At 47.6% G+C, this 12,710-nt stretch overlaps 2 protein-coding genes and 1 long non-coding RNA gene across 3 annotated transcripts in view; 1 reads left to right on the forward strand and 2 right to left on the reverse strand.

The window, feature by feature from the left end:
* LOC116832036 (uncharacterized) overlaps positions 1-12,710 on the reverse strand; it is a 524,829-nt gene that overhangs the window by 492,179 nt on the left and 19,940 nt on the right. The gene's annotated exons all lie outside the window — the stretch shown is intronic.
* The window catches only part of LOC116827151 (uncharacterized), a 75,488-nt gene that overhangs the window by 11,826 nt on the left and 50,952 nt on the right, over positions 1-12,710 (reverse strand). Inside the window, exon 7 of the mRNA XM_075072077.1 lies at positions 9,988-9,998. Coding sequence (XP_074928178.1) covers positions 9,988-9,998 — 11 coding nt within the window. The remainder of the gene's footprint in view (positions 1-9,987; positions 9,999-12,710) is intronic.
* The window catches only part of LOC142047688 (uncharacterized), a 20,503-nt gene continuing 7,805 nt past the window's right edge, over positions 13-12,710 (forward strand). Inside the window, exon 1 of the long non-coding RNA XR_012656964.1 lies at positions 13-418. This is a non-coding gene — a long non-coding RNA (uncharacterized LOC142047688). The remainder of the gene's footprint in view (positions 419-12,710) is intronic.

Consider the following 12,710-nt stretch of genomic DNA (forward strand, 5'->3'; position numbering starts at 1 on the left):
GACCTTGTCAAAGGCTTTCTGGAAATCTAAGTACACTATGTCCACTGGATCCCCCTTGTCCACATGTTTGTTGACCCCTTCAAAGAACTCTAATAGATTAGTAAGACATGATTTCCCTTTGCAGAAACCATGTTGACTTTTGCCCAAAAATTTATGTTCTTCTGTGTGTCTGACAATTTTATTCTTTACTATTCTTTCAACTAATTTGCCCGGTATTGACATTAGACTTATCAATCTGTAATTGATGGGATCACCTCTAAAGCACTTTTTAAATATTGGCATTACATTAGCTATCTTCAAGTCACTGGATACAGAAGCTGATTTAAAGGTTCTCAAACTGTGCTCTGTGGACCACTGATGGTCCACAGATAGTTCCATTAATTAGATACCAGGACCCTGGAGAAGACACACATGTAAGGTGAGGTGGTGGCCTTGGGGGGAATAGGGGGTAGGTGGGAGGAGGCAGTGGGGTGAGAAGAGGGGGTGGGGGGAATTTGGGACATGTAGGGCTGCTGCAGCCAGAGAAAGAGGTGACGTTTCCCAGCTCCAGGGCTGCAGCTGCTGGTGAGAGATGGCCCTCCTTCCCAGCCTCAGCTTTTTGGCTGTTGTGACAGGGGAGAGACCCCCGCTACTTCTCAGCCCCAACTTAGGGGCTTCTGCACTGGGAGAGAGAGGGCACATCCAAAGCATTAGAAAGGTAAGACTACTGATATTAAAATATGAGTTGTGAACTTTTATTTATAGAACAAAAAATGTTAATATTAAGGTTTTTTTAATATAGCGCTTTTATACAAAGCACTTTACAATAGTTAGCTAATGGTACAAACAACATTTGGAAAGATCATTAAGTGGTCCGCCAATACCCTCAGCAATTTTTGTGTGGTCCATGTAAAAACAAATTTGAGACCCACTGGTCTAATCCCTCTCTGTGGCCTGGTCTACACTACTAATGTATACAGAATTTAGCAGTGTTAAACCGAATTAACCCTGCACCTGTCCACACAACGAAGCCCTTTATATCGATATAAAGGGCTCTTAATACTGGTGTCTATAATCCTCCCTGATGAAGGGAGTAGCACTGAAATCGGTATTGCCATGTTGGATTAGGGTTAGTGTGGCCGCAATTCAACAGTATTGGCCTCCGGGCGCTATCCCACAGTGCACCATTGTGACCACTCTGGACAACAACCTGAACTCGGATGCACTGGTCAGGTAGACAGAAAAAGCCCCACAAACTTTTGAATTTCATTTCCTGTTTGCCCAGCATGGAGAGCTGATCAGCACAGGTGACCATGCAGAGTTCATCAGCGCAGGTAAGCATGCAGTCTGAGAATCAAAAAAGAGCTCCAGCGTGGACCATACGGGAGGTACTGGATCTGATTGCTATATGGGGAGATGATTGCGTGCTAACAGAACTCCGTTCCAAAAGACGAAATGAAAAAACATTTGAAAAAATCTCCAAGGCCATGATGCAGAGAGGTTGCACTAGGGACTCAGTACAGTGCCGTGTGAAAGTTAATGAGGTCAGACAAGCCTACCAGAAAACCAAAGAAGCAAACAGAAGGTCTGGGGCAGGGCCGCAAACATGCTGCTTCTACGCTGAGCTGCATGCAATTCTAGGGGGGTTCGCCGCCCCTACCCCACCCCTGACCATGGATCCTGAGGCAGAGGTAATCTCAGCCATGCCTGAGGATTCTGCGGACGGGGAAGATGAGGAGGAGGAAAAGGAGGACGAGTTTGCAGAGAGCACACAGCACTCCATTCTCCCCAACAGCCAGGACCTTTTTCTCAGCCTGACGGAATTACCCTCCCAGCCCTCTCCAAGCCACTATCTCAGACAATGAAGCCATGGAAGGGACCTCTGACGAGTGTACCTTTGTAAATATAAAACATGGTTTAAAAACAAGCATTTTTTAATGATTAATTTGCCCTGAGGACTTGGGATGCATTCGCGGCCAGTACAGCTACTGGAACAGCCTGTTAACATGTCTGGGGATGGAGCAGAAATCCTCCAGGGTCATCTCCATGAAGCTCTCCTGGAGGTACTCCAAAAGCCTTTGCAGAAGGTTTCTGGGCAGCGCAGCCTTATTTCGTCCTCCATGGTAGGGCACTTGACCACGCCATGCATGTAGCAAGTAATCTGGTATCATTGCATGACAAAATCTGGCAGTGTATGGTCCTGGTGTTTGCTGGCATTCAAGCAACATCTTTTCTTTATTTCGCTGTGTTATCCTCAGGAGAGTGATATCGTTCATGGTAACCTAGTTGAAATACAGGAATTTAATTAAGGGGACAGAAGTGGTCATTCCTACTGAGCTGTTTGCCTGTTTCTGAAAAAAAATCCTTCTCTGCAGGTAGCCAAGCAGGGGGAAGGTGGGGGGTGATTGGCGCTGAGCTTTTTCGCGTTTGGCTAGCTGGGATCTTCCCTGATACCAGCCACGCGGTGGCGGTGGGTGGCTAGCAGGGATATTCCATGATACCAGCCATGCGGTAGGGGGAGGGGTAAAGCGATCATCCCAGAGAATTGGATGGGGGACGGAGTTTGGTTTCTGCTGCTGTACGTTAGCAGGAAAGACGCAGCACTCAACGGGCTTTGCTTGGTATTTGGGAAAGGAGAGCGCTGGATATATGAAGGCTGCAGAAACCGAAAGACAATGGCTTACCATGGCCGCATGCAAGCTGAATTCTGTTGCCCGGACCTGCCTCTGTGATCTCTAACACTAAAGCCACAGGCTCTCAATTTTAAGATGCAAAATGCGACCTTGTAGTGAGATCACATGTGCTATGTAAGGTGAATAGTGTTGTTCACTGTGAAAGAGTATAACCGCTATTCTGTAAAATGTATCTTTTTAAATACTTCTCTCCTTTTTTTCCCTCTCTCCTGCAGCTGCAAATTTTTCAAGTCTCTCTCCTCCATCCCGAGGGCTATCTCAGATAAGGCGGTGGGGAAAAAAAAGACGCGAGATGAAATGTTCTCGGAAATCATGGAAGTGACCCGCAATGAGAGAGCTCATCTGAATGAGTGGAAGGATGTGGTATCAAAGTACAGGAAAGATGCCAGTGACCGTGAGGACAGGAGGGACCAACAATGTGAGGAGAAGGAGGACGAACGTGAGGAGAGGAGAGACGCTCGAGATGAGAGATGTGGCGGTCAGGAAGAGGATCAGAGGTGGCTGGGATGCAACCTTCACCCAGCTGGGGCTGCTGTCCGTGATCCAATGAACTGCAAAAGACATGGGGGGGATTGCTCCGGCATGTCTGGTGGAGCTTCAGGAACAGCAGCAGGATCACAGAGTGCCTGCTGCAGCCCCTGTATAACCGCCTCCCCCCTCACCATGTTCCTTAGCCTCCTCACCCACCCGACGACAGTTAAGAACGCATGGGGGGAAGCTCCGTGCACACGCCCATTCCACCCCAGTGACAGCCAACCAAAAGGCTGTCATTATTTTGAAATTTTTTTAGTGGCCTTTTCCTTCCCTCCTATCCTCCCTCCCAAACCCCACCTGGGCTACCTTGTCAGTTCTCTCCCTCTTTTTATAATTAATTAATAAAGAATACATGATTTTTAAACGAGAGTGACTTTATTTTCCTTAGGAAGCAAGCTGGTAATGAAGGGAGGGTGGGTGGCTTACAGGGAATGAGTCAATCAAGGGGAGGTTTTCATCAAGGAGAAACAACACAACAGTCACACCGTACCCTGGCCCAGTGATGAAACTGGTTTTCAAAGCTTCTCTAATGTTTGCACCGCTTCCTGTGTGCTCTTCTAATCGCCCTGGTGTCTGGCTGCGCGTAATCAGCGGCAGCCAGGTGATTTGCCTCAGCCTCCCACCCCGCCATAAAGGTCTCCCCCTTACTCTCACAGAGATTGTGGGAGCACACAGCAAGCAGCAATAACAATGGGGACATTGGTTTGGCTGAGGTCTGAGCGAGTCAGTAATGTGCGCCAGCGCGCCTTTAAATGGCCAAATGCACATTCTACCACCATTCTGCACTTGCTCAGCCTGTAGTTGAACAAGCTCCTGACTACTGTCCAGGTTGCCTGTGTATGGCTTCATGAGCCATGGCATCAAGGGTAGGCTGGGTCCCCCAGGATAACTACAGGCATTTCAACATCCCAACTGTTATTTTCTGGTCTGGGAAGTAATTCCCTGCTGCAGCCGTTTTAAACAGAGTAGTGTTCCTGAAGACACGTTGAGCGTCATGAACCCTTCCCCGGCCATCCCACGTGGATGTGTGGTGAAACGTCCCTTGTGATCCACCAGTGCTTGCAGCACCATGGAAAAGTACCCCTTTTGGTTTATGTACTGGGTGCCCTGGTGCTCTGGTGCCAAGATAGGGATATGGGTATCCATCTATCGCCCCACCACAGTTAGGGAATCCCATCCCATTGCAGCAAAGCCATCCACTATGACCTGCACATTTCCCAGAGTCACTACCTTCCGTAGCAGCAAATTAGTGATTGCTTTGGCTACTTGCATCACAGCAGCCCCCACAGTAGATTTGCCCGCTCCAAATTGATTCCCGACTGACCGGTAGCTGTCTGACATTGCAAGCTTCCAGAGGCTATCGCCACTCACTTCTCAACTGTGAGAGCTGCTCTCATCTTGGTATTCTGGCGTTTCAGGGCAGGGGAAAGCAAGTCACAAAGTTCCATGAAGGTGCCTTTATGGATGCGAATGTTTCGCAGCCACTGGGAATCATCCCACACCTGCAACACTAGGCGGTCCCACCAGTCTGTGCTTGTTTCTCGGGCCCCAAATCGGTGTTCAGTGGCAAGAACCTGCCCCATTACCAGCATGATCTCCAAAGCGCTGGGGCCTGTGGTTTGAGAGAATTCTGTGTCCATGTCCTCATCACTCTCATTGCTGCTCTGCCGTAGCTGCCTCCTCCTCGCCTGGTTTTGCAGGTCCTGGTTCAGCATAGACTGCACGAGAATGCGTGAGATGTTTACAACATCCATGATTTGAGCTGAGCAGGGTCCATGCTTGCCATGGTATGGCGTCTGCACAGTTCACCCAGGAAAAAAGACACAAAACAGTTGTCTGCCGCTGCTTTCAAGAGGGAGGGGTAAGGCTGTACCCGGAACCACCAGCTACAATGTTTTTTGCCCCATCAGTCACTGGGATCTCAACCCAGAATTCCAATGGGCAGGGGAGAATGCGGGAACTATGGGATAGCTATGGGATAGCTACCCACAGTGCAGCGCTCTGGAAATAAATGCTAGTCTTGGTACATGGACGCACACCGCCGAATTAATGTGCTTAGTGTGGCCGCGTGCACTTGACTTTATACAATCTGTTTCAAAAAACCAGTTTCTGTAAAATCAGAATAATCCTGTAGTGCAGACATACCCTGTGCTGTGATCAGAGATGATCAGCCATTTGTTCGCAGAAAGAAATGCCTTGGAGAGGAGTAGTGGGTAGGCCGCTAGACTGGACATCCCGATGCACAGGTTGTGTTGGATACTTGCATGCAATCGGGGATGTGGAAGAGGGCTGGCTTTGTATGGGCAGTGGCTAACATAATGGGCCAGGAGAGCTGGGTTCTATGCACAGTTTTGCTACTGGTCTGCTGGGTGACATTGGGCAAACCAGTTCAGTACCTCTGTAAAATGTGAGTAATGAAGGTTGTCGCCTTTGTCAAGTGCTGTGAGATATATTGATGAAAAGAGCTTGGTATTATAACTGTGGTTATAACGGACTGAGAGGTACAAAAGCTGAGTTAATTTCCTGTCACTTGCTGTGTGCCGTTAGATCAATCATTTGGTGTCTCCATACCTCATCTGTAAAATGGGGTAGTGGTATTTCCGAGACACGTTATGAACCTGACATTAATAGATGGGGAGATACTGTAGGATACAGATACTGTAGGATGGAGCTCACAAGCCAAGGTCCAAACCAGATTATAAAGCCTGAAGAGACCACTGCAATCATCTAGTCTCTGACCTCCTATGTAACACAGGCCAAGGGACTTTCCTGAATTAGTTCCTGCTAAGCATGTATTTTCTGAAAACAACCAAACCTGATTTGTAGTCAGTGATCACAAATCCACCATAGTGTTAGTAAGTTGTTTCAATGGTTAATTGAACCGTTAAAAATGTGCACCTTATTTCTAGTCCGACTTTGTCTAGCTTCAGCTTCCAGCCATTGGATCTTCTTATACCTTTGTCTGCTAGATTGAAGAGACATTTATTGTGAAATTTCTGTTCCCCATGTAGATACTTATAAATTGTGATCAAGTCACAATTCTCTTTGTTAACATTCTCTCTGTTAAACTAAATAGGTTGAGCTCTTTGAGTCTATCAGTGTAAGGCATGTTTCCAGTCCCTTAATCATTCTTGTGGCTCTTTTCTGAACCTTCTCCATTTTATCAACGTCCTTCTTGAACTCTGAGCACCGGAACTGGACACAGTACATCAGGAGCACCGAATATAGAGGTAAAATAAAATATTAAAACATGTATTGTTTACTTGTGCCCAAGTCTACCAAGAAATCCAGATAATTCTGTATCAGTGTCCTGTCCTCTTCATTACTTACCACTTCCCCGATGTTTGTGTCATCTCCAAACTTTATCAGTAATGATTGTAGGTTCTCTTCCAGATCATGTTGAACAGCATTGGACCAAGAACTGATCCTTGTGGGACCTCACTAGAAGCACATGTTCGATGATGCTTCCTCATTTACATTTTGAGAGACCTGTCATTTAGCCAGTTTTTAATCTATTTAATGTATGCCATGTTGATTTTGTATCTTTTGAGTTTCTTAATCAAAATGTCATGTGGTATCAAGTCAAATACCTGACAGAAGTCTAAGTATACTATATCAGCAGCATTGTCTTTATCAACCAAACTTGTAATCTCATCAAAAAGATATTCTTCTTTCATTTGGCAATAGTGGAACAGTGAAAGCAATGACAGGCGCTACAGTTGGATCCTAAGGACTATTATTCAGTCCAGAGCATGGCTGTGACACCTCCAGGATGAGCATAGATTGGACAGTCATCCGTGATTTGTCCAACAGTTTGCACCGTATCACAGTCACAGTTCGGCAATTCCCTCACTTTCTATCTATGGACTAAGGGCTGGTCTACACTATGCGTTTAAACCAAATTTATCAGCGTTAAACTGATTTAACCCTGCACCCATCCACACAACGAGGCCCTTTATATTGATATAAAGGGCTCTTTAAACCAATTTATGTACTCCTCCCTGACGAGAGGAGTAGCGCTGAAATCAGGGCCGGTGCAAGGAAGTTTCGCGCCCTAGGCGAAACTTCCACCTCGCATCCCCTACCCAGCTAACTCCGCCCCTGCCACGGCAGCTAACTCAGCATCCGACCCGGGGAGCCCCCTCCACAGCAGCTACCCCCCCCACCACGACAGCTAACCCCCCTCTCCCCCCACGGCAACTAAACTTCGCCCAGGGAGACTCCTTCCCCCCGCCACGGCAGTTAACCCCGCCTGGGGAGACTTCTCCCCTCTCCCCCCATGCCACGGCAGCTAACCTTGCTGGGGTAGCCCGCCCCAGCTCACCTTGGCTCCGCTCCTCCACTTGAGCATGCTGGCACTGCCCTAATTCTCCTCCCCACCCAGGCTTGCGGCGCAGATTGGAGGAGACTTAGAGCTGGGCTGTGTGTTCAGGGAGGAGGCAGAGTGGAGGTAAGCTGGGGTGAGCTGTTCCCCTGTGCGTCCCCTGTTACTGCGGGCAGGCCTCACCCGCATGCCCCCCGCGCACCCTCCCACACCCAGCTCACTCTCCACTCCACCTCCTCCGCCTAAGGGGACTTTTAGGCGCCCCCAACACTAGGCGCCCTAGGCGGCCGCCTAGTTTGCCCAAATGGTTGCACCAGCCCTGTCACCACATCCGCTATGCTCCCCATGGAGGGCAGGCTGCCCAGAATTACCAGGTAAGGAATCGCTATCAGCGTGTGGGACTTACACTGTCAGGGGTGCACTGCACTCATACAGCCCCCTGGAGCAGAGTCACACCTTGCCTGAGAGTGGGGCTTGGCTGCAGCTCAGGGAGATAGTTCTGGGGCAGACTTTGCTTAGATCCGCAGCTCTGACCCAGGTGATCCCCACATGCAGGGGCACTGTGCTCTCACCAGGAACTGAAGATTAGGGGGGGTGTTCGAATTTATGGGGAGGTGGTTCAGGACATGTGATATATTAAAAGAGACATGAATAAAGTAATGTTTTGTTAGGGTAATGCACATTTAACATAAGATAATTGCAAGTTACACCAAACACATAACATGTCTAGATTTCTAAAATATATAATTTTTTTAAAAAATGTATTTAATTTAAATTGACTTTTGAAAGCAAGCCATCATGGGATAAGAGAGAAGTCCTCTCATGGCTCGGTAACTGGGTTAAAAAGATGGGAAACAAAGGATAGGAATAAATTACCAGTTTTCAGAATGGAGAGAGATAAATAGTGGTATCCCTGAGTGGTCGGTACTGGACCATTACTGTTCAACATACCTATTAAATGATCTGGAAAAATGGATAAACAGTGATGTGGCAAAATTGCAGACGATACTTCAAGGTTTTTCCCCCACTTTGAACTTTAGGGCACAAAAATGGACCTGCATGAACACTTTAAGCTTAATTACTTGCTTAAATCTGGTACTCTGCACCAGCCAGAATTTAGTGTCTGGCACACTTTTGTTCCCCCAAAACCTTCCCTGGGAACACAGATCCAAACCCCTTGGATCTTAAAACAAGGAGAATTAACCATCCTCCCTCTTTTCCCCCACCAATCCCTGGTGAGTTCAGACTCAACCCTTGGATTTTAAAACAAGGGAAAATCAATCAGGTTCTTAAAAAGAAGCTTTTAATTAAAAAAAAGAAAAAGGTAAAAATTATCTCTGTAAAATCAGGATGGAAAATGCTTTCCAGGGTACTCAGATTCATATAGATTAGAGGGACCCCCCCCTAGCCTTAGATTTAAGTACAGCAAACAGAGGTAAAATGCTTTCCAGCAAAAAGACACATTTACAAGTTGAGAAAACAAACATAAGACTAATCTGCCTTGCCTGGCTACTACTTACATTTTGAAACATGAAAGACTGATTCAGAAAGATTGGGAAAGCCTGGGTGTACGCTCTGGTCCCTCTTAGCCTGAAGAGCGAACAACGAACAAAACAAAAAGCATAAACAAAGATTTCCCTCACCAAGATTTGAAAATATCTTGTCCCCCTATTGTTCTCCTGCTGTCAGGTGTCAGCCAGGTTTACTGAGCTTCTTAACCCTTTACAGGTAAAAGAGACATTAACCCTTAACCATCTGTTATGACAGATACAAAACTATTCAAGATATTAGGCCAGGGCAGACTGCGAAGAGTTACAAAGGATCTCACAAAACTGGGTGACTGGGCAACAAAAATGGCAGATGAAATTCAATGTTAATAAATGCAAAGTAATCGCACATTGGAAAAATCTCAACTATACATACAAAATGAAGGAGTCTGAATTAACTGTTAACACTCAAGGAAGAGATCTTGGCGTCATTGTGAATAGTTCTCTGAAACATCCACTCAATGTGCAGCAGCAGTCAATGATCCCAACATTCTGTTTGCTTTTTTTAAAAGAACAGGAGTACTTGTGGCACCTTAGAGACTAACAAATTTATTTGAGCACAAGCTTTTGTGGGCTCCAGTCCACTTCATCGGATGTAGCCCATGAAAGCTTATGCTTAAATAAATTTGTTAGTCTCTAAGGGTATATCTACTCTACGGATTATTTGATTTTACAGAAACCGATTTTGGAAACTGTAGCAGGGTGGACCCCTGCTCCTGCCCTGAAGGGTTAAAAACAACCCTGGGAGAGGGCTGTGGGTGAGAAAACAGCTTTTAGGCTGGGCTGTTTGGGGGATGACTGCAGCTGGGGCCACGCTCCTAACTGAGCAACAGGGCCTTATAAGAAGCCAGGGAACCCAGAGAAAAGAGTCCCCCGGAGGGAGATAGCTGGCATCATGGACATAAGGTACCGTATGAACAGCTGGGGAATAGAAGAGAGGGGCTGGGGAAAGACAGAGGAACCTGGGAGCTTCTAGCCGGAAAAGCCCCAGCTGCGCCAGCTTGGGCTAAGATAGGTACTGAGGTTCGAGGGCCCAGTAAGCCAAGGAAGCAGTCCGAATCCCCTCCTGGCAGTAGAGTAGAGCTGAATACTGCAGTCTGCGCCCAGGCTGGCTGACAATGACTGGCAGAGCCTACTCTATGAGGTGGGAAATAGTGGACCTGTGTGGGTTTCCCCTGGCAGAAATGGAAAGAAGATTACTGCCAGTGGCAGCACGCCAGTAATAGGCACTGGTCCAGGAGGACACGGAGGGCGCAGAGGACAGGCGGAGTCACCGGCCAAACTGCTGGAGCGTGGAACGATGCTAATCCAGGAACAACCAGCAGGAGGGCGCACAAGGGGTGTGTCTGCCTCATCTACAGAAACAGGTTGTTATAAGATCGAGTGCACGCAGCCACACGTAGAGCACTATTAATTTGGCAGTGTGCGTCCATATACCGAGGCCGAGCGTCGACTTCCGGAGCATGCACTGTGGTATCTATCCCATAGTCCCGCAGTCCCCACCCATAGTAATTCTGGTGTGAGATCTCAATGCCGTGATGGGCCCAAAAATTGTGCGGGTGGTTAATGGTTAAATGTCTACAGTCCCAATCCTCCCTCCGTGAAAGGCAACAGCAGACAATTCATTTCACACCTTTTCCCAGGATTGCCTGGGCAGAGCCATAGATGGCAACCATGAGACGCCGGCGTTCAGCCGTTTTCACTGTCGCATTGGTCCTACTGGCATGTGCTGCTTGACAGATGCAGTACTGAGTGCTGCACAGCACATCCCGCTTGCCTTTTGCAGTTAGCAAAGTGGTTACCCAGCCTTCCTGTACCGGTCTGCTGCTTTGCAAGTTGACAATGACGCGTTTACAGTTATACTGTACACTATCGCTGCATGAGTGTCTTCGCTGGCTCAGTGAGGTCTGTCGGGGGGCACCTGGACAAAAATGGGAATGACTCCCAACTTCTTTAAGTTTTGGTCTAATGGGAGTCAGTCCTGACTAGGAATATCAGGCAAACCTACTAAAGAACCCAGAGAGGCAATATGGCCGCTCTGGTCTAAAGCCCCAGACATTCCTGGCAAGAAAGATTGAGCTGCATTGCTATTCTAAGGGGTTGCCCCTGCCAACAATCCCACCCGTTGCTTCCCTCCCTCCCCCACTCCTGCCTGGCCTGCCGTGGCAGTTATCCCCCCATTTTGTGCTTGGATGCAGTAATAAAGAATGCAAGAGGAATAGAAAAACACTGCTTTACTTGCAAGCAAAGAATAAAGGGGGAGGTTGGCGGGTTGTCTTACAGTTGAAGCAGAGTGAACCACCATTCTTGGCACTGCTCAGCCTATAGCTGAAAAAATGGAATCTGTGACAAGTACTAGGATACAACACAGGCCAGGACTGAGTCCTCCATTTGTGTATGGGCCTTTGTTTGACACAGGTGAAATACAAAATGTGCCCGGATATGTATGTTGGGGGACAGTTCTAAATGGCAGGCTTTAATTTTTTTATTTGCAGCAAAATGTAGAGGTCTAAGTATTTGATGCGTGAGCCCCCCTGGTTAAGCAAAGGGGAGTAAAGGCATCCCCTGGGGTAAAAAGGCACGACCATGTGGTGCTAGCTGACTGGCGAGAGCAGCCTGAGGCAGAAAGCCTCCAGCTGCCATGAATTCCAGGCAGAGTGAATCTCCATTAGACAACTTAAAGAAGAAGAATGACCTGTGAGTCGTTTCCCTTTTTTGCCCAGGCACCTCGGCCAGCCTACTGAGGCTGGCCAGGAGCACCTACAGGATGACAATGGACGGATATAGTCACTGCTACATCTTGCCTCTCCGTAGAGGGCAAGAGGATGCCGCATGTGTAGTGCTGGCAGATCACATCTGCCAGCAGCATCCCAGTAGTACATACGAGTGACATTGGAAACAGGCAAGAAATGATTTTTTCCCTTTAGCTTTCACAGGGGGGTGATTGACTTATCCTGAACCACCTGCAACAATATTTTTGACTCTCAGGCTTTGCGGAGTCAGCCCAGGATTCAAATGTTTTTTCGGAAGGATGTGTGGAACGTGGTGGATAGCTACAGTCAGTCAGTCGCCCTCCCTCCCATCGATGCATCCATTATTGAATTCTTCGGCTTTCTAGTACGCTTGTCCTCACTCCTTAAGTTGTCCGAGCACTGTGTGAGTCCCTGTTGTAGGGCCTCTGTCCATCAGGCCTTGAGAACTTTTTTCAATATTTTGGCATTTCGGTCTATTGGAACAGGAGTTCTGAATAGAAACAGATTCATCCTCCCATACAGAGATTCAGATTTCAGTATCTCCCATATGTCCACACTGGAGCTTTTTTTTTTAATTCGGGACTGCATGGTCACCTGCTGCTGATCAGTGCTCTCATGCTGGGGAAAACAGGAATGAAATTCAAAAGTATCGCAGGCTTTTTTCCTGTTCTACCTGGCTAGTACATGCCCATTCAGGTTGCTGTCCAGAAGCCAAGTACAATGGCTGCACTGGCTAGGAGCTCCCCGCGAGGCCAATACAATCGAATTAGTGGCACACTAAACTCGCCTATTCGACACTCGTCAGGGAGGAGTACAAGGATATCGATATTAGAGCCCTTTATATTCTAGGGCCTTCATTGTGTGACAGTATGGCAGGGGT

The sequence above is a fragment of the Chelonoidis abingdonii genome, chromosome 13 (genome assembly GCF_003597395.2).
Source record: "Chelonoidis abingdonii isolate Lonesome George chromosome 13, CheloAbing_2.0, whole genome shotgun sequence".
NCBI classification, from domain to species: domain Eukaryota; kingdom Metazoa; phylum Chordata; order Testudines; family Testudinidae; genus Chelonoidis; species Chelonoidis abingdonii.